The 22541-nt window shown below is 38.9% G+C and overlaps 1 protein-coding gene across 1 annotated transcript in view; it reads left to right on the top strand.

Moving 5' to 3' along the window:
• Positions 1-22541, top strand: part of ESPN (espin) — a 926204-nt gene that overhangs the window by 691501 nt on the left and 212162 nt on the right. The window contains exons 11-12 of the mRNA XM_078642618.1: positions 15209-15354; positions 17734-18009. Of these exons, the coding sequence (XP_078498744.1) occupies positions 15209-15354; positions 17734-18009 (422 nt within the window). The remainder of the gene's footprint in view (positions 1-15208; positions 15355-17733; positions 18010-22541) is intronic.

The raw sequence follows: 22541 nt of genomic DNA, 5'->3' as shown, positions 1-22541 counted from the left end.
AAAGTACCCAGGAACTAATGAGAATAACTAGGAATTAGTGTACTCAGTACTCTAGTGGGGAAGCTGACATAGCTGATTGCATAAGTATGGTTAGACGAGTGGCGTGGGTGGGTCACAGAGAGAAAGCACTAAAAGGTGATTGTGTTGTTATTAACTTTAAGGCACAGGACATGGCGAACCGACTTTTTTGGGACGGGTCAGAACTGAATAACTCAGGTATTAGGCCGCTTCCCCTGGGATTTTTCTATCCATCATCCATATGACTGGGGCGGAATTTGGATGCTCAGTCAATTAGATCCCCTATACACCCCCCAATGGCCCCATGTTACCCACAGCATAACCCAGCAAGAAACTCACTGCGGGCCGTTGAGTCCCCCAGTGATTTGGGAATGCCATTATCCAATCATATTTCTCCTTTATCAGGACTGGATGAAAACGACTGACTAAATGGTAACATAGACATTGCAACTCATATGACGAAGCAAGTTCCGTCCTGCAGAATTGTAAGCTGGAATGCAGCGGGTGTAAGGGCAAAGATGGGGGATGTAAAATGGGTGGGGTTCTTAAAAAACGTTTGATATATTCTCACTTCAGGAGACCTGGGACCCAAGGAATTGTTTCTCTTTAGATGGCTATCAGCACTTTTCCATCCCAGCTCAACGTAGTAGGGCGGGTAGAGCTAAGGGGGGCCTGATAAGCCTGTTCTCCTTAGAACTAAAGGGCTTGTTTATCCAACTTGACATGGGTTCCGATAACAGTCTAATAGTGGAATTGTCAGTATCGGGTAAAAACAAAATTCTATTTATAAATTTTTATAATTCTATGGATAGCGCAGAAAATAATTTAGCGCTATTAGAAAAGTTTCTTTTATCATATTCTCTAAAGTCAAATACATTTGAGATCATATTTATGGGAGACTGCAATACTCACCCATGTGATAAATTGTGTGGTTCAAAAGGCCATGAGGGTCCCCCGCTCTCAGTCCTGTCTCATTTTGAACATTCAAAGCAGGGTGAGGACTTGGAATTATTTCTAGCTAGCTGGAATCTCTATGAGTCCAGCTGTCGGAAGGCTAGTACTAGGACCCCAACGTTTAAGGGGAGAGACATAGGGACAATCATAGATTATATTTTTTTAACATCTTTTATGCTGTGTAGAGTTCTAAGTTACTTCACGGAGGTCTCTGTCTACAGTGATCACAACCCTGTGATACTAGAGATGGAACCGGGAGACCTCCTTTGTTTTAAGGATGTGTTGCATAAGGGGGGGAAAGACGTGACCTTGATTCATCAAGGTAGAAGACTGAGGTCGTCTAAAGTGGTCCCCGAAAGCTTTTTAGGTGAGGTTTTACCCAAGGTGGAAAGGGAGGTTAATATATGTCTGGATACTGAGTCACAGGGTGCACATACGATCGATACCTTTGGTGTCATCTGTCAACAAATTAATCTAAGCCTACAGGGAGAGGGAAGGCAGACAATCCATACTGACAAGAGGTGGTTCAATAGCAGCTGCACCAGAGCCCATGCTGCTCTTCTTAAAGCACTAAAAGCCTCTCCAAAGGACAGGGGGTTGATAGCTAGCCTTAGATCTGCATATAAACAGGCACTATTAACCAGAAAACGGGAATTGAAAGAGGAGGCCTGGTTTAAACTTCTGTCTCCCGAAGTGTTGCGAGACAGTGGGAAATTCTGGGCCACCATAAACCAACCCCTGTTCTCAGATGATGAAAATTCCCCCCTGAGTTGTAATATTCCCGATAGTGACTGGATTACTAATTTTGAGAAAATCTACAGGCTGCCAGGTGACGACCATAGGACAGACAATAGTCTCCTGGAGAATGTTACCCCTGCGGTGGACTTTGATGCCACCGAAGTGGAAAGGGCCATTGAAGAAATGTCACAGAATAAGGCCCCAGGCCCTGACGGGGTCCCTGCTGATTTATTTAAAGCTGCTCCACATTTCTGGTCCAAAATTTTGTTAAATGTGTTTAATTCCCTAGGACCAAATAGTTTGCCAGCCAGCTGGGTTACCTCAATTATAATTCCAGTTTTTAAGAAGGGGAACAGACATGACCCGTCTTGTTACAGGCCGATCTCCCTTATTTATTCATCTGTATAAGTATTGGGCCGTGTGGGCCTACGCAAATTAACAGATTGGTTGTCTGAAAGAGGGGTCCTGTCTAATGCCCAATACGGTTTTAGAGCCAAAAGGATTACCCTTGACCAATGTCTTAACCTCCAACTTTTAATCAGAAAGTACACTATAGCCAAGGAGGGGTCACTTTTTATGGGGTTCATGGACCTCTCCTCAGCATTTGACCTAGTTAATAGGTCAAAGCTGTGGCATATATTACTAAATATGGGTATTGACCCACCATTAGTGCACTTTCTAGCAGACCTGCATTCTGGTCTTTTAGCTGCAATTAGAGTAAATACTGAGGGGCGATGTACAAGTTATTTTAGGTCAGAGAGGGGGGTCAGACAGGGGTGTATTCTGGCCCCCCTCCTGTTTACACTATACATTAACGCCCTGGAGCCTGCATTGGTGGATGTGTCACATGATGTACCGCGTATTGGGGAACTGGTTATTCCAGTTCTCCTGTACGCGGACGATGCTGTCCTCCTGGCTCGCACAGGGGTGGGTCTGGAAAAACTGCTAGATGCTTTTGGAAGTTTTATGGAGGAACTAGACTTGAAATTTAACACAAAAAAGTCTCAAGTCATGATTACAGGAAAGGCCCGTAGGGACTCAAAGGTCAAAACCTTTTACTGTTGTTGGGAGGTAGTTCGTAGGGTACCCACATTCTCATACCTGGGAGTTCATTTTGATGAAGGTGGTAACTGGGGCCCAGAAAAAAACAGCGGTAGTATGGTTTTCGCTAGAACTGCATCTGCTCTTATGGGCTTCTCAAAAAAGCTAGGGGCTAGGCCGATAGAAGCCCTTATTAATGTTTATAAAGCCAAATGCCTAGCGGTAGCCACATATGGTTGTCAGATATGGGGCTACTCGCCCCAAGTTAAAATCCAGACCATTGAGAACAAATTCCTTAGATCAGTTCTGACGGTCCCTCAATCTTCTCCAACATTCTCTATTCATACTGAGCTGGGGCTTGGATACGTAACAGATCATATCAAAATAGCCCCGCTTATATGTTGGTTGAAAACATGGCTGAATCAAGAAATTACTTTGAACCACACTATATTGTTAGACTGTTTGAAGCTGGATAAGTCTAATTAAATTCCTTGGTTGACCTATATGAAATCGGGCTTTCATAAGTTGGGACGTCCTGAACTCTTTTCGTCTCCAGATTCCATAGTGAGGGAGGACATCGGAGTGATTAAAAATGCTATGATGAACTTACTCTCTCTGGAGTGGGAGGAGGCAGAGTTGATGAAAACAACCGTCAGAACTAATTATGCCTTAATTAGCTCCCAAGGCCCTGAACCGTACCTCACCATAGTTAATCACCCCTTTCATCGGCACCTCCTAACAAGATTCCGTTTTAATTTGATTCACTTTTTCCTAGGCTGTTTTAAAAATTGGTGCCCCCCAGAGTGGGCAGATCCCTGTCAATGTGATGATTTCTCGATCCAGGACACCTTACATTTTATTATGTTCTGTGAACATTACCGAGAAATCAGGAAGAAATTTTTGTTCCCAATTCTGAGGGAGGTGGGTTTTATACAGGTCAGGCCAGCCCTTCTGTACTTACAACAACTAAATACCCCACGAATAATATTTCACGTTGCTAGTTTTCTAGTTTCTGCTATCCGGATAAGGAATAAGATTACCAAGGTTACACTTATCCCTGCCGATATCCTATGAATTAGATGGTCTGTTTTTTTATTTCATGATTTTATTATAGGACAAAAGTCCCTGCAATTTTATCATATTTTTAAGACATATTTATATTGTATTATATCTACACTGACATAATGAATTTCTTTGTCTATGATGTTTTTTCGTTGTAATTAATTGTATTGTACTATGTCTTTTTATGATATTAATTTATCGAATAAAGTATTTTGACTGCCTGACACATGATGAAGTAATGGTGGCAATAAAAGAGAGTAAATGTGGAAAGGCCCTGGGACCTGAAGGGACTCCGATTAACTAGTATAAATTCACGGCTGAGCTATGGTCCCCACTTTTACCTCGTGTCCACGAAGCCAGCTGTGCAAAGGGTTTTATTAAATCCTGGTCTGAGTCCATAATAACACCTATTTTTAAAAAAGGGGACCTGAAAAATCCTGCTTGTTACAGACCCATATCCCTTCTAGATTCTTTTATGTAAATTGCAGGTAGGGTCATCTTGAATAGACTGCAAGAGTGGGCCGAAGATAATAATATCTTAAGCCCCGTTCAATATGGGTTTATGGAGGTAGAGGGTACTGTTGAGCAGGTTTTAAACTTTTCAATTTTACATGGGAAATATTCCCAGGCTAAGTCAGGAAAATTATTTGCGGTATTTGTAGATCTTACCTCTGCCTTTGACTGCGTCAATCATAGTCGGCTATGGCAGATTTCAGAGGGGCTTAAGGTTGACCAGTCTCTGGTGTCATTTCTGAGACAGCTATATGTGGGTGCATCAGCTAAAGTGAGGTATGGTCTAAAGGGGGAGTGTACCAGGTCTTTCCGCGTGGAGAAGGGAGTGAGACAAGGCTGCATACTGGCCCCGTTCCTCTTCTCACTATGCACCAACGCTTTGGAGGAGGAACTGGTGGCCAGCGTGAGTGATTCTCCGCAAGTTAACAACAAGCAGATTGTCTCCCTTCTTTACATAGACGACGCGGCTTTAATGGCCAGAACCCAGCTTGCCCTTCAGAGGGCCCTCTCGACTTACATTGACTTCATGAGCAATAGGGATGTGAAGAAAACCTTTGTTATGTCTTGCGGTAAGGGCGGAAATAAACATTGTACACTTGTAGCGGGGACCGATAAAATTGAATCAACTAAAACGTTCTCCTACCTTGGCATTTTACAAGAGGATACCGGTTCTTGGGGCGCTGCTATAAAGAGCACTCTGTCCATCACCACCCCCTTTTTGAATCGTTTTGGCCACCACAAGTGTGGAAGGGTATGCTCAGATGTGAGTCCCTTGCTCACTGCACCATCAGGATTCAAGCAAGCCGGGCCGAAGACGGCTGTAATGCCAGAAACCGGTCCCCGGAAGCTTGTTTCCTTTCCAGTAAAGAATTGGCTTGGTAGTTTGGTCTGCCCTGTTCCCATGATGCACTGGGCCAGGGTCAGACTAATTTGCATGTAGCCAGGTTCTGAACTGGGATGGTGCAGTGAGCTAAAAAACGTGATGGATCAAGCCCTGATCTTTTGACTGGGTAGGAGTGTTCTGCTTAATTCAGATACTCTGTCCATCACCACCCCCTTTTTGAATCGTTTTGGCCACCACAAGTGTGGAAGGGTATGCTCAGATGTGAGTCCCTTGCTCACTGCACCATCAGGATTCAAGCAAGCCGGGCCGAAGACGGCTGTAATGCCAGAAACCGGTCCCCGGAAGCTTGTTTCCTTTCCAGTAAAGAATTGGCTTGGTAGTTTGGTCTGCCCTGTTCCCATGATGCACTGGGCCAGGGTCAGACTAATTTGCATGTAGCCAGGTTCTGAACTGGGATGGTGCAGTGAGCTAAACAACGGTGATGGATCAAGCCCTGATCTTTTGACTGGGTAGGAGTGTTCTGCTTAATTCAGATACTCTGTCTATCACCACCCCCTTTTTGAATCGTTTTGGCTATAAAGAGTAGGGCTCTTTTATTTAAAAGCTCGACGGCGGCAGTGATGATATTTTCAAAAAAGGTGGGTAGGAGGCCGCAAGAGATCTTATTGAAAATCTACCAGGCTAAGTGCATAAGTATTGCCACGTATGGGGCAGGGGTGTGGGGGCTTCATGATGTCACCCCAACTCAGGTGGTGGAAAATGCTTTTCTTAGATTTATACTAGCTGTACCTCAGAGTGCAGCTGTTTTTAATTGTCACAGTGAACTAGGGATCCATCACATCACTGATGTGATTAAAATGCAACCCATGCTACTTTGGCATAGAGCCTGGGCCGCATCTAATCTTGGGTTAAACCGAGATATTATTCGAGATTCTATGGGCCTGGACCAGGCTAGAAAAATTCCTTGGATAAATTACATCAGTAAACTATCCAACGATTTGGGGAGACCTGAGTTTTATGTTAACCCGGATTCCTTACACTCAATATCCAGAAAAGAGCTTAAAGCTGTATGTCTGAACCATTTAGAGACGCTGATTGTTTTCATCGTATGGTTTCATTTCCAACAGCTAATGACTAGTCCAGACAGCTTTGTCCCTGTGATAATTTATCAAATCAATTGACTATGCACGTGAATCTTTTCTGTAAATTTTATGTAAATGAACGGGGCCAGATGGATTATTCCCTTCTTAAGGAAGGGTACATAGCGGCAATGCCGTCCGGCCTTTTTATTTCTTCAATTATTGAGTAATGTGTATTGTGTTGGAATCATGTCTGTTTTTTTTAAAAAGTATTCTGAGAAAAAGAAAAAGTATAAATTGATAGTCTCTTGTTTAGTTTAATGTATTTTTAAGTGCATATATATTTAATGAATTGATATTTTGTATTTCCTGCTTTTATGATATTATTAATTTGTAAAATCGAATAAAGCATTTTCTGATCTGATCTGAGTAAAAAGGTCATTTGAATAATAATACACCTACTGACAATGCTAATGGGTATCTTATTCCAGCCTTGTAAGTTCGTTATGACAGATTGTAAGAGAGGCTCATAATTTAACTTAACTAATCAAATTAACCAATGTCTATATACAATTATTTAAACACTTAATTTACAGAATTATTACAAATGTCAACAATTAGTAATAAACACCTTTTTAAAATGAACAACAGTTTTTTTGGAAACAGTCCCACTCTACTTAATTACATACCAAAAATTCCTTCAACAATAAGAAAATTAAACACAATGGCTATCAGTTATCAAATATAATGAACACAAACAATATATAACTAAAATATAATAAAATACAATTATTCAGATATACAGGTATTAATTTTAACAAAAAAAACAGTCATAAAAGGTTCCCAAAATGATTTTTGGGGGGAGTTTTCCATAGCGCGAACTCGGCCCAAAGGTATCAAGGCTCGTTACATGAGTATTAGTTGCTTTACAACCAGACGCATTCATTTTTGTTAGGCACAGGGAGATTAAGTGTTTTTACCAGAATCACAGGATGTTGAGCGTCACTGGTGAGACTCGAACCCAGTTCCCCAGCTTCGAGGTCGACCGCTCTAGCGGCCACATCCTTAGGATAGATTGAAATAGTTTTCATATTTTATTAACAAGCTAATCAAAATAGATTGATGATTTTAAAACATTTTTATATAAAAATGTAATTCTAAATATTATTAAAACAATTGTAAGACTTTAACATATATAACATAAACAGCAAAATTACACAAAAAATTGTAATTAGTAAGTTAATACATTTAATACAATAAATATACACAATAATGTATACCTAAAATTAAATTAATTAAAATAATCTAATCTACCATTTTAAATGTATAAATTAATAGTTTATACAATATACCATATTTCCCTACAAACCCAATAAACTGGCAGTTAATAAAAAATCTTTTTAATAAAATATAATTTTCTAAACATATTAACAAACTCCCAAAAAACCTTATTAAAAATGAATTACAAATATATAACAAGGCAAAAATAACTTATAAAACTTAAATTCATTAAACATTATAAAAACAAAAATGCATACTATATGCAATGATTTCACATAAAATATTATTAAATACTTCAATGCTTTTAACAAAAGAAAAGATTTATTTTATTTTAACTAGTATATTATGTCACATTATTATTGGATTCACAATATTTATTTATTGTTATTTGTGTACCATCATATGTTTTGCAACGTCTAAGGTGTAATACCAGTGCACCTATTTACCCATGAGACAACTGTGATAAGTTTGATTATTTTAAGATATTATTTTATCTCTTTTCTTTTTAACTTAGTTGCAGAAACTTAATACTCAAAATATCTAGCATACTTGCACCACCATACTTCGCTTCTTCTGCGATTGAACCCACTATTTAGTGGAATATTTGTCATAAAATATTTTTAGCCTTTGTAGAGGTTTTACAGAGTGATAATTGTTCTCCTCAAAGGAAAATGTCTTAACTCGAAACATCTTTAGGGCAATGTCTAAGAGAATTGAAATGATTTCCTAGTTTGCCGAATGCTACAACCCTTGATATATGTGAATATGCTTTTAAGTAAATATGGATCAGATATGGTTACAATACAGTCAATACAATAAGTGCCTGTTTCAAGTTTTATTGAAAGCAATAGAAGTGACTGTAAGGACATTTGCAGCAAATTGTGACTTTGAAAACATAAATTACAATCTGATTAGGGCCCAGATCCAAGTGAGAACAATTAGTAAAAAAAAAAAGTTCAGTAGTGGATATGGGTTTGTTCAGACTTAATGCTTGACGCTCCTGGTGATATAGCAAGGAGCATTAGGCAGTCTGAGAAATGTGTAGTGGAAATTAGAGAACCACAACATCTATAGGTGAATACCATAGGTAAGAAAGATGATTTGATGTGGATAAAAATAAGAAGCAGAAGAATACAAACTTTAATTCAGATAAGAAATTCCCCACAATTTGTGACAGATGCAGTAGTAATAACTAGATTGGTAATTACATTTGAAGATTACCCTGTCATTGATATATATTGTAACAAATACATTAAGAAAACGCAATTTAGTAGAGCACTTGGGGAGGTGAGATCATCATGGTTTCTCAAGAGAAAGATAATGATAGATTGAGGATGAATTCTAACCTAGTTTTCAGCATTGGACCAAAAAGAAAAATGAACACCTTCCAAAATGCACCACGCTGATTGATGACAAGGTTCAGTTTATGGTGACTCTTGTGCATGATTCATAATCCTTAGCACATTCCTGGTTCAAAGGGGTGAGGAAAGTGTTACCCATTGACATTCTAAAAACAAACCCCCAAACCAGGTGGTTCCACAGTTCACAAAAGAAACAACCTTGGGTATTTCTATGGTGACATGGATTAAAAGGGTGACAGAAGCTCAGGTGTATGCCATGGAAGGGATACCCCCATGCTGGGTTAGCCACAGCAGGAGGAGATAAGAGTCAGATTTGATTTTTCAGTCTATATGATTCATTTTAGAAAGAACAATGGCACAAAGAAAGAGGTTGGAAAAAAAGGGATGAGGAATATGTTTTTGAGAACTTATGGAAGAAATTCAGTGATTTTGTTAGGAATTAGAATTCTGAGTATTGCATAAGATTAAAGGAAAAACCAATTCCTGTAAGGCATCTTGTGAGGAATGTTCTTCTGTTCTACAGGGGAAAACTCAATGATATTCTAAAACCTTTGTGTTCCAAGTACATCAAGAAAATGATAGAATCTTCTGCTTGGGTTTCCCCATCATCATTTCCCTAAAAAGATCAGATGACGTATGGCTTTGCATTTATTTGCTCAGTTTGAATGAACCAATTCAGATAGACCGCAACCCTCTACCGAACATACTCTAAGCTGATCGTATGCTATCCTACCTAAGCTGTAGTATACAACAGTGTTTTCAATCCTCTACTATGCAAGTGCCCAACATCAGATTGTCTTGGACAAGAAATCGAAACATCTGACAGGCTTTGTTATACAGAGTAATTACAAAAAGGGGTGGACCAGGGACAGACTAATTTGCATGTAGCCAGGTTCTGAACTGGGATGGTGCAGTGAGCTAAAAAACGGTGATGGAACAAGCCCTGATCTTTTGACTGGGTATGAGTGTTCTGCTTAATTCAGATGCTCTGTCCATCACCACCCCCTTTTCTGAATCGTTTTGGCCACCACAAGCGTGGAAGGGTATGCTCAGATGTGAGTCCCTTGCTCACTGCACCATCAGGATTCAAGCAAGCCGGGCCGAAGACGGCTGTAATGCCAGAAACCGGTCCCCGGAAGCTTGTTTCCTTTCCAGTAAAGAATTGGCTTGGTAGTTTGGTCTGCCCTGTTCCCATGATGCACTGGGCCAGGGACAGACTAATTTTCATGTAGCCAGGTTCTGAACTGGGATGGTGCAGTGAGCTAAAAAACTGTGATGGATCAAGCCCTGATCTTTTGACTGGGTATGAGTGTTCTGCTTAATTCAGATGCTCTGTCCATCACCACCCCCTTTTCTGAATCGATTTGTTATACAGAGGGCATGTATCAGTGCAAACGTATGCCTTTTGGCCTTGCAAGCTCTGTCTGTGTTTTAACAAATACAAAAACGCTATTTTAACAGGAAGACAGGGACATACTTGTTTCATTTATGTACCTGGCACAACACAATGTGAATTTGGGAAAGGGTTAACTCTGAAAATTGAATAGTGCCAATCTAATGATGCTGAATGTTTATCCACAACATTAGTAATGAAGGTATCAGACACAAGGTGTGCCTTGTTGGGGCCATTCTTGAAGGCCCAGGTTCTTCTTTTGAAGAACAATTGAAGTACTTTCTAGCTCTCACATTTTACACAAACATTTTTGAAGACTATCCTTCAATAAATAAAGTCAATTCTTTAAGATCTATGCTTAAAAGGAATGCTAAATTAATTTGAAGTGATGAATTAAGGAAGTTACTGATTTAAGTTACTGAAGTAATATATTGTATAATCACCTTGTTTAAAGTGCTTTGTCATATTTAAACAATATAACGTAGCTATTAATGCCAGTAGTTGTACTTTAAGGGATATTTTAAAGCCATTTGATAGCCAGCATTAGTGGGTATTAGCATATGTCTCCAATACCCTACATTCGACCGAAAGAAACTACTCAGTCAATCTGATGTGATCTTCATTGAATTAATTTGGAACCTTGCTATGTAGTGTTATTTAACTGGTAAGTAGTGAGTAGTATTTTACATCTAGATGGCCAGAGAAATGGAAGTTATAAGAAGAACTGACATTATTAGCCAAGGTCCAAAGGGGCCTAGCATGGGAAGTGGTATACTCATGAGGCAAGGTATCATTGCCATGTTTTGAGTTGAGGAAGATAATTATTAGTTAAGATCAAAAAGAACAATTAGGTATGTCTTTTACAAAAAGAAGACCCTGCTGGTGCTTCTGTGGTCAAGACTAGATGAGGTCGGTGACAAGGGTGATGCAATACAAGTATTACAACAAGACTGATAAGTCTGTCAAACCTTGCTGGTAAACCTTCCTGAGGTATGTGACAAATGTAAGGGATATTCATAATAGATTTTTTTCATGTTCCTGTCAAGAGGAATACACGTTCTTTAGTCTCAATAGACAATTTTGCCAAGTGGCTAGAATTGCAGGCCATTGAGAATCTATGCCGTACTCTAATTAATGTCTTTGAGGATGCTTCTTCATGGATGGGTAACAGAATGTTTAGAGTTGGACAATGCACCCAGTTCATTTGTATCTTATCAAATGGGGTGCCCAACACAACAAGAATGTAACATGAGCAAGGTTTTATTCTCCAGTACTACACAAAAGCATGGTATTTTATCATCTCATGGCTAATGGGTAGGTGGAGCACTTGAACCATATTATCAATGAGGCTATTATGTTGGCAGTGAGTGTGGGTGGGTAATCAGTTGCAGTAATGCTTTGTAAGTGACTTTACTTTCCTATAGTATCATTCGCCATTTAAGAGGGTGCAAACCAACATCACATCTGGCTCAGTGGTGGCTGAAAGATAAGATTAGTTCTTTAAGTGATTCTTGAGTTTCTAGAAAAGAATTTTGCAGGAGAGTGAGACAGTAAGTTGTTATATACTAAAGCAGTTGGAGCAATACAAGTCAAACAAAAGAGTAGAACTTGTCATACGTTTCCTTGTGCTTGTCAGTTAGTCATATCAAGGTACTGAGAAGACACGGCAAGCCACATCTATGATGGCCTGATCCTGTCAAAGCTTCGAAAACTGTGAATAGTGCAGTTAGAGTTGAGGGAGGTGTTGTTTGAAATTTTAAAGGGACAAGAAGTCACATTCCTGGTTTCACGAAACGTGATTACAAAATAGATTATGATTTTTTTTTGCATGTGTTGACTTCCTGATGCATCTGGAACACTCAATCCCCACTATATTTAATTGTGTTGGGTTGGAAGGTAAGACATCCACGTGTCATGAGGCGGGGAGAGCTGATCATTTGAAGGCCATATCGCTTATTCCTGTTTCAGCCCTTTCGGTGCCACAACTTCCTCATTGTCTAGTTCTAATTCTGTGTGTCTTATTTCTATTTATTGTTGTTGGGCTAGATGCAGTGCAAGGAGCATAAACCTACCTCTGAAAATGAAATAGTTTATTTTAATGTAGTGGATCCTTGTGTTTTATCCTTGTGGTCCCAATTGGTTTCCCCACTTTGCCATGTTTGTCCTATTGTCTTAACTTGATTTATTGGCAGAATTTTTTGTAAATGTTTGGCTTTGGGTATAAACTGCATGAGGGTGAATGCTGCATGGTGGGATGTGGAATGGCGCAATATTGCATGGTAGAATGGTGAACGGGAGTGTAGAATGCTGGAATGGCAGGTGGAACTTTAGGCTTCTTTTGTAAGTAGCAAATATTTGCTCAATTGTTCCATGCCTACCATCCACTACTACTTTTTTATCAGTATATCTTGTTAATAAATTAGTTTGAAGTTGATTTGTTATCCTTTGAAAACTTTCAGTCTAACCCGCTTTCAAGGTTGTGTGGGTTGTCTTTGGACCTAGATGACCATAACTGGCACAGAAAAGTGAAAAGAAAGATACAAATAATGACCTATTACATTCACTGCTTTCTTTGTCATTAGATGGTGACAATACAAATTTTTACTACAGAATTTCTCTAGCTTAACAGTTGCAATCAATAATGAATGTAGTAACATACACTTCATTTTAAATAGACATGTTGATTTGTTTCACCAACTAGTCAAGAAATTTGAACACGTGTTAATTGCTTCTGAAATGTAATATTAAAGGTACGGTTTGACACAAAGGTCTGAAATTGGGACACAAGCGATTTCATTTTGCTGTTGACGTTTATTTTCCTAAACCAGGAATGTCTAGGTCTAAGGTGACATCTTGAAAGTATAGCATAGTTATAGTACTCCTGGGCCTCCCTTCAACACCTGTGTCCTAAACATGAAAAGACCAATGTATTAATGAAGGAATATAGAGCAGTCCTATTTTGCAAACCTTTTTATACATTGTGTTGCATCATGACTGATGTATCAATGAGGAGTGACAGTGCAAAAATCACAATTCACAGTAAGCTAAAACCTGTCTCACTAATATCTCCGAGTCAGGATTCTTTTTGTGACTCAGGGGAGCTGCAATTACAGAAATAGAGGCCTCTGATGGACGACAGATCTCCATTCCTGCATTCAATTCACGGACTGTGTGCATATTGGTTTTTAGCAACCCCTGTCCCTGAAAAAAGATGGACGCTCCCCAAAGACCTCATTCAGCCTGTAGGCAGTGTCAATTCCACCAAGATGTAAATGTTCTTCCAAAGGAATAAATTCATTGGGGGGCTACACCCTAGGATGCCAGTTTCAAGCCAGTGGATAAGGGAGATTAAAGCAGACAGGATGGCCCTAACTACTGCTAGATCAAATATCTTGATTATCTTACCCTGTGTCAAGACAGACAATCAGATATTCTTCTGCATTTTTGATACGTGCTCTATTACACCCAGGTAATTATGCTACTACCTACTACATTGATGGTAAGCTATAGCATGCTGTTGCATGTCTTGCTGGCTAGGTGATTTAACATATATATTGTTTTGACATATATGTTGTGCACAGAGAAGGTAGAGGATTTGTCTGAATTGCAACATCAATAGTTCATCGTAGAGTGAAAATAATGTGAATTAAAAGTTTCACCCCTAGAGCCTTGTTTTATGATTATCAGAAGACTGAAGACTTTACATTTATAGCTAATCTTTTGCACCTCTTAGGGATGATGATGGTCAATATTTTGTAAGGTTGGTAGTTCCAAGAATGAAGGCTCCATAAATGAACAGACCAAAACAATTATTCCCTGTCCTTGGAACTTTAAATCATGTAATTGATCTACTCCCAGTTCTTTTGTAAAAGAAGTAGCTACCTTTGTTATTCAGCAGATAATACTCAAATTCAAGCCTGTTGTTATTGTGTACCTGCTCCTCCATGGAACATCAACTGATGACAAACCATGCAGCTGCTAAGCAGAGGTGGTGAACTACTGATTTGAGACCCTTGCAAGTGAATCCATTGTATCCGCTTTGCATAGCAAAAATCCTGGACTCTCTCAATAAATGATAACTTCTGTGACTCATGGTTGTGTGGACATTAGACAATTTCTAATTGAATGTGTCATAAGAAAAGAAGTGGCTTACACTCTAGTACATGAACCATAGAATGATGTGCCTTGTGAGTTCACTGTGCAACAAAATTTACTGTAATCATGGCAACTCATAAAATATGATTATTCAGTAATATGTACCAATAGAGTCCAATCATTGTATCGTCAATCTCTTCATTTTTTCTTAGTATATACACACAGTCAGCTGCCCTTTAATGTATCCATAGTAAGTTAATATAGGTCCTCAATTTACACGCCAAGTAACATCAATTGGGCCAGTAACAAGATGTATTGGCTTTGTTGGAATTACGCGATTTGGGAGAAATCAGCTGAGTGGAGGTATTTTACCTGGAGACTAGACTAATGAAACAGCTCAAATATTTGGGTCTGAAACTGTGGCGATCTGTGCAGAAACACTGTTTTGTGCATGCTATTCCCCATAAATGGTTTATCTTCCACCAGATTTACCAAAATCCTCTGTTTAAGTTACTCCATGGGGTGAAGGGGAATACTGAGTTGGAAACCACCCCACTTGCAATGAGCCCACAATTTTAAGACATTAGTTACATTTTATTTCTTTTTATAAATCAGAACCGATTAATATTGTGGAAAATGTTAACTATTTCACTATTACATTTCTACGACTATATGTGGGCAATTATTCTTAATATACTTCTACATCTTATTTTTTACTAATAGTGGTAAAAGTGAATTTATTATTGCTTTCAACTACTATTGCATATTGTAAATCACATTTTGTCAGTGCATACTTCTTAAACCAATCATATACAACTGCACTTTGCAGGTACAAAGTCATTCAACATGATGTCACCCACAGGAGATAACTCAGAACTATTGGCAGAAATTAAAGCGGGGAAAAGTCTGAAACCAACACCTCAGAGTAAAGCACTAACAACAGTCTTCTCCGGCAGTGGGCAGACGGGAACCAATGTAAGTCACCAGATTAATTTAAAGGTAACATTTGTTCTTGTGGATTGATTTATGTGGGTGGGTGGAAATGTTGCACTGTTTCCTTTAATGGTATTTGTGAAATGGGTTGCTGCTCTTATTCTGATTTAAAAGGGATTGGTACATTCTTCATTAAGGCGGTCAAAATCCAACACATTTGGTAAGACTGCTTGCCAGCAGAAATTTCAAGGATCTCCTATAAATGTAGTACAAATATTTCATCAACTTGAAGACCTCCCCACTTCTAGGGATGTCATTTACCCAACCAACGTTAGGAGCTTAATGTAAGGATGAATTATGCTAATGAAGCTTCTAAGTAGCCTATATCAAGACCCAAATATATATTGTAAAAATAATATATACACAACAAATGAGTTAGTGTAAAAAAAATTATCTTTAAAGGGGGGTAATTAATTTGATGGATTGACCTGCTTCCCCAACCTAGAAACGGATTTATTCCAGAATTTGGCATGGCAAGAGTAAATCTTGACCATAGACAGGGAGGTATTATGCCTTGCAAATGGATATGTATAGCTATAACTGGCACATTTCACCAACTTTCCAAGTTATCTCGCTATGGAATGACTACCCTGTCTGGCCCCTACAAGAGGAATATTCTCAGGTGTGAAAATCACACCATAGTGGTGTAGTTATGCATGTAAATACATAAATGATTGTAAAATGCAAATTCACTTATTGTGAGTACAAAACATGATTTTATTCTTACAAACAAGACTTTGGTGGAATCAGTTCAGCAAGGTTTTTTGAGAATGAATATTGAGACTTAGGGCCTTATTACAACTCTGGTGGTTTTACAGCAGATGGTGCAACACGTATTCCGATGTAAGACCACCAAAGCCATGTTATGACAGCCCGCTGGATTTGGAGTCAAATTCTGGTCTGGCAGGTGGTCCTGTTAGGGCCCCTTCTGTTGCCATTATACCCCCTTTTCATGCCATACCGTGCAGGAAATGTGGGTGCAAATACAGAGGGGTGCTACATGTATGCCCCTCATGCACACCCAGGCCCAAATCCGGCAGGTCATTGCCATTCCACCCCCCTTTTATGGCGAGTTCACTGCCCTAAAAAGGGCGGTGAAATGGCAGCTCGAAATATGCTGATTCAGCACAGGCTGTGGCACCACTCTCATATTCCTGCCGGTGAAAGACCGCCAGTCCAGCAGTATCCTTGATCCCGATGGTGCCGGTGGTCTTGTGGTGGTCCATCCACTGCAGTCGTAACACTGCGGACAATCCCGCAGTGTGGCGGTGGCCGGAATGCCACCGCAGGTTCGTTGGTCCTATGGACCGCTGAGTGCGTAATAAGGCCCTTAGACTTGGAATGAAAAAGAGAACTGTTAGGCAGGAAAGTCTTATATTCTGGGACATTGCCTTCAATATGTTTGTGAACTTATGTGAAAACCAATGCAAATGTTACTGAATTTGTAACCATTTAGGAACTTTCTTTCAGAAAAAGAAGTTGTAGAAGACAAAAAATTCAAACTTAAACTTTGACTGATACCTCCCAAGTAAAATAAATCAAACACCCATACGTACGTAGGCTCTTAGTTTTCAAAATGAAACCAGCAAATCTTCAATTAGTAGAAGAATTTTCCAAATAAAATCGATTAAAAAGCAAATTTTTCAAAATCACAACTTTGCAGTTTCATATAACAGCAAATTTTTAATTTCGCCAAAGTAAGTATAATTTTACACACCACTTCTTTAGACTGTCTACGGAGAGGCAAGTACAGAATTGAGGGAGATTATATTACCTATGTGCGCATCACAGGATAAGCTTAATCAGCATTTTTGTATCTAATTCTGAGGGCCACATTTCCAGAAGGATGAAGACAGACTGGAGACACTCCAGCCATGGCATTACACAATCATGCTTGCTTCATTACGGAAGACTCATGTGACTCTAGACTTAAAACATGAAAACACTAGAGAAATGGCATTATGATGGAATCGAACAGGGGCATTCAACCACTAAAGGAACTAAACACAGTAAAAGAGGAAAACATTTTTCACGTATATCCCCTAATCGGAAAACAAAGTTTCAGAGATACCGTTAAATGTTCCAGTTTTCATATAAATTGTTGTACAGACAAGCAGCAACTATCAATCGCAAGTAGTACAGAAATGTAAAAAAGTCCCAAATGTACTCAAAGGAGCAATGCCAATACAAGTTTTCAATCTTATAGGATCTGTATGTCAGGAATTGACACAGGTTGGCACATGCATCCTTAAATGTCTCCCATGTTGTACAGTTCTTGTTTTCATAGTGCAATAAATCTTGAAAAAAAAATGCAGTGGCTTCTCTGCAGTCCTGACACATTGCAGCTCTTTTCTTTTTTAGGCAGAGAATCAGAATTCAGCTCCTTCTGCGGTTACAACACCATCCCCCCCTGAGACACCAACATTTACCTCCAATTCAAGAGCTGCAAGCCCCCCAGAACCAGTGCTTAATGGCAACACCGCACCCACGGCTCCAGGTCAAGGTTCACAAATGGACATAGAAACACTAATACCCACCCATGATGAGCAGGGTCGGCCCATCCCTGAGTGGAAACGACAAGTCATGGTGCGGAAGCTGCAGATGAAGATTCAGGAAGAGGAGGAACAAAAGCGCAAGGTCAGAATATTTTCTTGTTGTACTGCTTGAGATAAGTGTGCTGTGCTTTGGTGTGGTGTTGCATGAAGACTTGAAACGCAGTTCTCTAAATGACTATCATTTAATTAGGCTTACTGGCTGAGGAGTTCCATGACACTAGTGAGATAGTGTGCCCTTGATCCAGCGGGTTATAGGAAATATGTCATACACTACGCTACCCAACTCCACATTATACACTATAATTCACTAATCAATCACAAGGCCCATAAATCCAACATGACATATTTTGACCAACTGGATCATGTGGCTTAATTAACCTATTCACAAATTATACACATTTATATACAACCGCGGTAAATTAATTCATCACACTTTACTAATCCTACAAACAAATTAAGCCACTGTGGCGATAAATCTAGCTAAAGGTAACCTAAACTTATGAAAAGACAAGACCAGCTTGTTTCCAAAGTAAGATTTTTATTAGTTACTCATTTGGAAATTGTATTAGAAATTTTTATTAAAGAAATTTTATTTGAATCATTGCAAATGGTTATGACAATTTTATTATTAATCAAATTATTTTAGTAAAATAAAATTTATTAGTTTAGCAATTTTCAAAACCTAAATCCCTAACTAATGCTAACTATAAAGAAGAATTAAAGAGTAAAGTCTTTGAGGGTTCTTACGTGTTCCAAAAGAAGTCCAACAGCATAACGCCCTTATCAAAAGGTCTGCAAGGAGAAGCATAACTCTTCCACAGGGTAAGAGTTTTTATACCTTTCTACGCTAAGCTAATCTAAGAAAATGTATTTTTCTCTGCTGAAATCGGAGTCCCATTGGTCCAAAAGTGACAGGCGACGTGTCACCACAATTTAGAATCACAGTTCCACCACGTTCTTAGAGACCATTGTCTTTAGCTTTCGAACAACGCAGCTTCCTCCAATTCGCAGCAATTGCTACAATTGAAGTTTTTGGCTTCCTCTGATGTCGTGGTTTGTTTCAAACCTCTTTGCCGGTTCCTGGCCTTGGCCTTGTTCAACCATGAGACTGTCAGCTCAGCGCGACAAATTTATATCAGGACAGGAGGAAAATGCTGCCAATATGGACTCGCTCTGGCTCCAAGCAGATTTTTGCAAGTACGGAAATTCACTAGACCCAAAACCTTTTTCGTTAACTATCATATAAACAAACACAAAAGAATAATTAATGCGAGTAATATAGTTTGTTCTGTTGCTACCCTCCAATGCTAATTATTAACCCATTAGTCTAAATTACCTAGCTGAATTGCACAAATAAAGCAGCATTTTTATATCTACCATTCTTCATTTAATCCAGCATGGTTCTTTATGCACCTATAAAGAATAGAGTGACACTACAAAGACAGGGAAGCAAAATAAGCACATGCCATTTATTCTAAAACAGCTGTGGTTAATTTTTGACATAACAATAGACACGATTAATTTATTATTTTCACAAACAAGGAAATGCAACATAATGCACAATTATGAGCACACATGTTAATACCCCATATGTATTCACGTGTATTGTAACTTAAAACTAGGTTGGATTAATACACATACAGCACAATTGTTAATCTTATTATTTTTATTTATGGAAGTGTGACTTCACGAGTTGAAATGAAAAACATTTCTAAATCTCGCTCCATCAACTCCCTCATCTGGTGATTACCAAATCACCACACCACACCCAAAATTTTAGCAAAATTTTATCTTAAATGAAAATGGTTCAATTTCGCTCTGTTAGTATTTTCTAAAGACTTGTTTCAGCAAAATCCTTGCAACTATCATATTGAGCTTTGCGTAACTCCTCAAGCTCTACCTCCCTCTCTTGCTCCTTCTTGATTTTGTAAATTCTCTTCTTTTCCCTCATGTGTTTCTTTCTCTTGTGTAACATGCAACTGATCTTTGTCAAAACTATCACAAAAATTATCACAAACAAAGGTGTTAGAATCTTGCCAAGAACTGAACCACCAATTTCTTGAAACCAGGTTTTAATAGCTTGGAATCTTTTTGAAAGACGTTCTGAAAAATCATCTTCTTCTAAGGGGACTATTTCTGAGTGCATCTCTGTAATGTTTCTAATGTACATTTAAATATTCTTACTTTCATCAGGGATGTAAGTACAGCAATGTTGCACATGTAAAATACCACAGACTCCTCCCTCTTTTGCTAGGAGTATGTCCAGGGCAAGGCGATTTTGCATCGCCATTGATCTAACCGCAATGACCTCTACATTTACTAACTGGAAACCACCCGCTGTGTCAGTGGACAATCTGTCAACAATTGTGGATAACTTTCTAATTCTTCCTGCATTCAGGGTAATACCTACTAAAGGTATCACTGCTTCAAAGATGTCTCCCAAAATTTCTGAAAAACTTTCTCTTTTAAACCTGTTTAAATTATTACTGATTTCAAAAGAACCTTCTGCATTTCTGTCAACATGAAAAATCTTTGGAAAAACAAGACCAACAAAACATGTCCCGTACCAATGGTCCGGGAGATTATAATAAGCTTTATCTCCACAAACAAAATAGATCCCAGGAAAAATTGGGTCTTAGCCACCTTTGAATCCCCAACCCCCCATGATTTGGTAAGTGTCTTCACAATTGCTAGCTCCTACAAAGTAATTATCAAATAGAGTATTATCTCTCCTAATGCAAAGCTTGCCACTAATTGGTTTGTCTATGTGAATTGCAACATTATCAAAAGATTTGCCATTTAGTTATTCATCCTCCTTTTGCCAGAACTTCGATTTGGTCTGTTTGAGCATCTCGTTTCTTTTATAAATCGCTCTTCTCTCCTCAACAAGGTTCAGGAAAGTCTTTTCCTCAGTTCTCAATTTGCAAGTTAAATTATTTCTGTAGGCGTACTCATAAGTAAGTTCGTTAGTAACTAAAAAGAATTCCCTCATCTGTTTAGCTCCTTTATGTTTATTTAAAGCATTCTCTATTTTCAGATTAGCAAAAATCTCGTCATAGTTGGAATAATAATACTCCAAACGACCAGTTTGGTAAAATAAGCTAGCTATCACACTGCAGGTTATGCCATAAGTAAGAGGAAGCATATTGTATGTCACTCCCTCAGAAACAGAAGCAGGTAACTTCACGCAGATATGGCAATCTTTGACACTCATGACCTTAACATACTCTCCCAAAAGCCTTGAAAATGTATTGCTTGAAAAATCACCAACAGACCTATCCTGATGAATATCTGGTCTGTGATCAATAACCTTGTTAGCTTTGTGTGTTGCACTATGTTTGTCTTGACTAACTGAAGCTTTGCTTGTCATATTGACCTTGTATCTCTCCTTATCGATCCCGAAAGGAAAGATGGCAGCTAAAATTAACCAGAGCAGAATTAATATGAGCACACATACCAGAGTCATCTTACAGCATTTCTTGAAAATGGAACATTTTGAAGTACCACGCGTCATAACAAAAGGCATTTTTTAAGAAGCCTTATTTGCAAAAAGAGAAAACAACATTTTTAAATACCTAAAATAAGAAGCCTTATTTGCAAAAAGAGAAAACAAAATTTTTAAATACCTAAAATTTAAAACACCCCCTTTTACATTTTTTATTTTTTATTTTTTTTTAAAACCCTCTAACAATCTTTCTTCGACCTTTTCTCACAAGTTATTCTCCAACTACTGTATTTTCCGGCGTATAAGACGACTCGGCGTATAAGACGACCCCCCTACTTTTCTTGATAAAATGTAGGTTTCATGCTATACTCGCCGTATAAGACTACCCCTCTTCCAACGTCATGTCATCAAACATGTACGGTAAACATAAGTACTTGTTAAAAGGCCCAAACAATTAATATACTGCTACATGTTGTTGTACCGCATCATACTGTATAACTTGGCATTTCTTGCAGCATAACTCTGCTCAGCCTTGCACATATGTTGGTCTTCCCCTGCCGCATACCTCTCGTGGCCTTTGTTATAGAGCAGCATAACTCTAGTGATAGCGGGTCAGTCGTGAATAGCACACAGGTCTGCCCTGGGTTCCTTTCCAGCACTATCGCAAGTTGCACTGCGTCCTTGCTCTGCGCATTTCAGCTCGAATAGGGAGCCCATGACACCCATACAGAACACTCCTTAACCCCTTCCGTGTACAACTCCATCACGCGCACATCGTACATAATGCCATGTAAAACTTTGCAACAGAATACAAACACAACAATCAAACCAAACTAAGCACGTTCTGCAACAGCAATGCTTATTTAGATGGCCAAACAAGATTACAGAAGACCAATGCTCATCAGAAAAGGCTTCGACGTGCAAACACAACCATGGCACGTTTACTGAAGCAATAGCACCCTCTACTGACAAAACAATATATATTTTACACCATGCCTTCCCATTAATACAAAGGCTCAAGACAGTTTGGTCGTTGTTTCCACTCCCAAAAATGTTGTTACTGGCGTATAAGACGACCCCCGACTTTTGAGACCATTTTAAAGGGTTAAAAAGTCGTCTTATACGCCGGAAAATACGGTAAATACAGTTTCTTCGACCTTGTGTCACCT

Source organism: Lissotriton helveticus, chromosome 5_1, assembly GCF_964261635.1.
Source record: "Lissotriton helveticus chromosome 5_1, aLisHel1.1, whole genome shotgun sequence".
Lineage (NCBI taxonomy): Eukaryota > Metazoa > Chordata > Amphibia > Caudata > Salamandridae > Lissotriton > Lissotriton helveticus.
The sequence above is the reverse complement of the archived record's forward strand: the minus strand, read 5'-3'. Positions and strand labels throughout refer to the sequence as shown.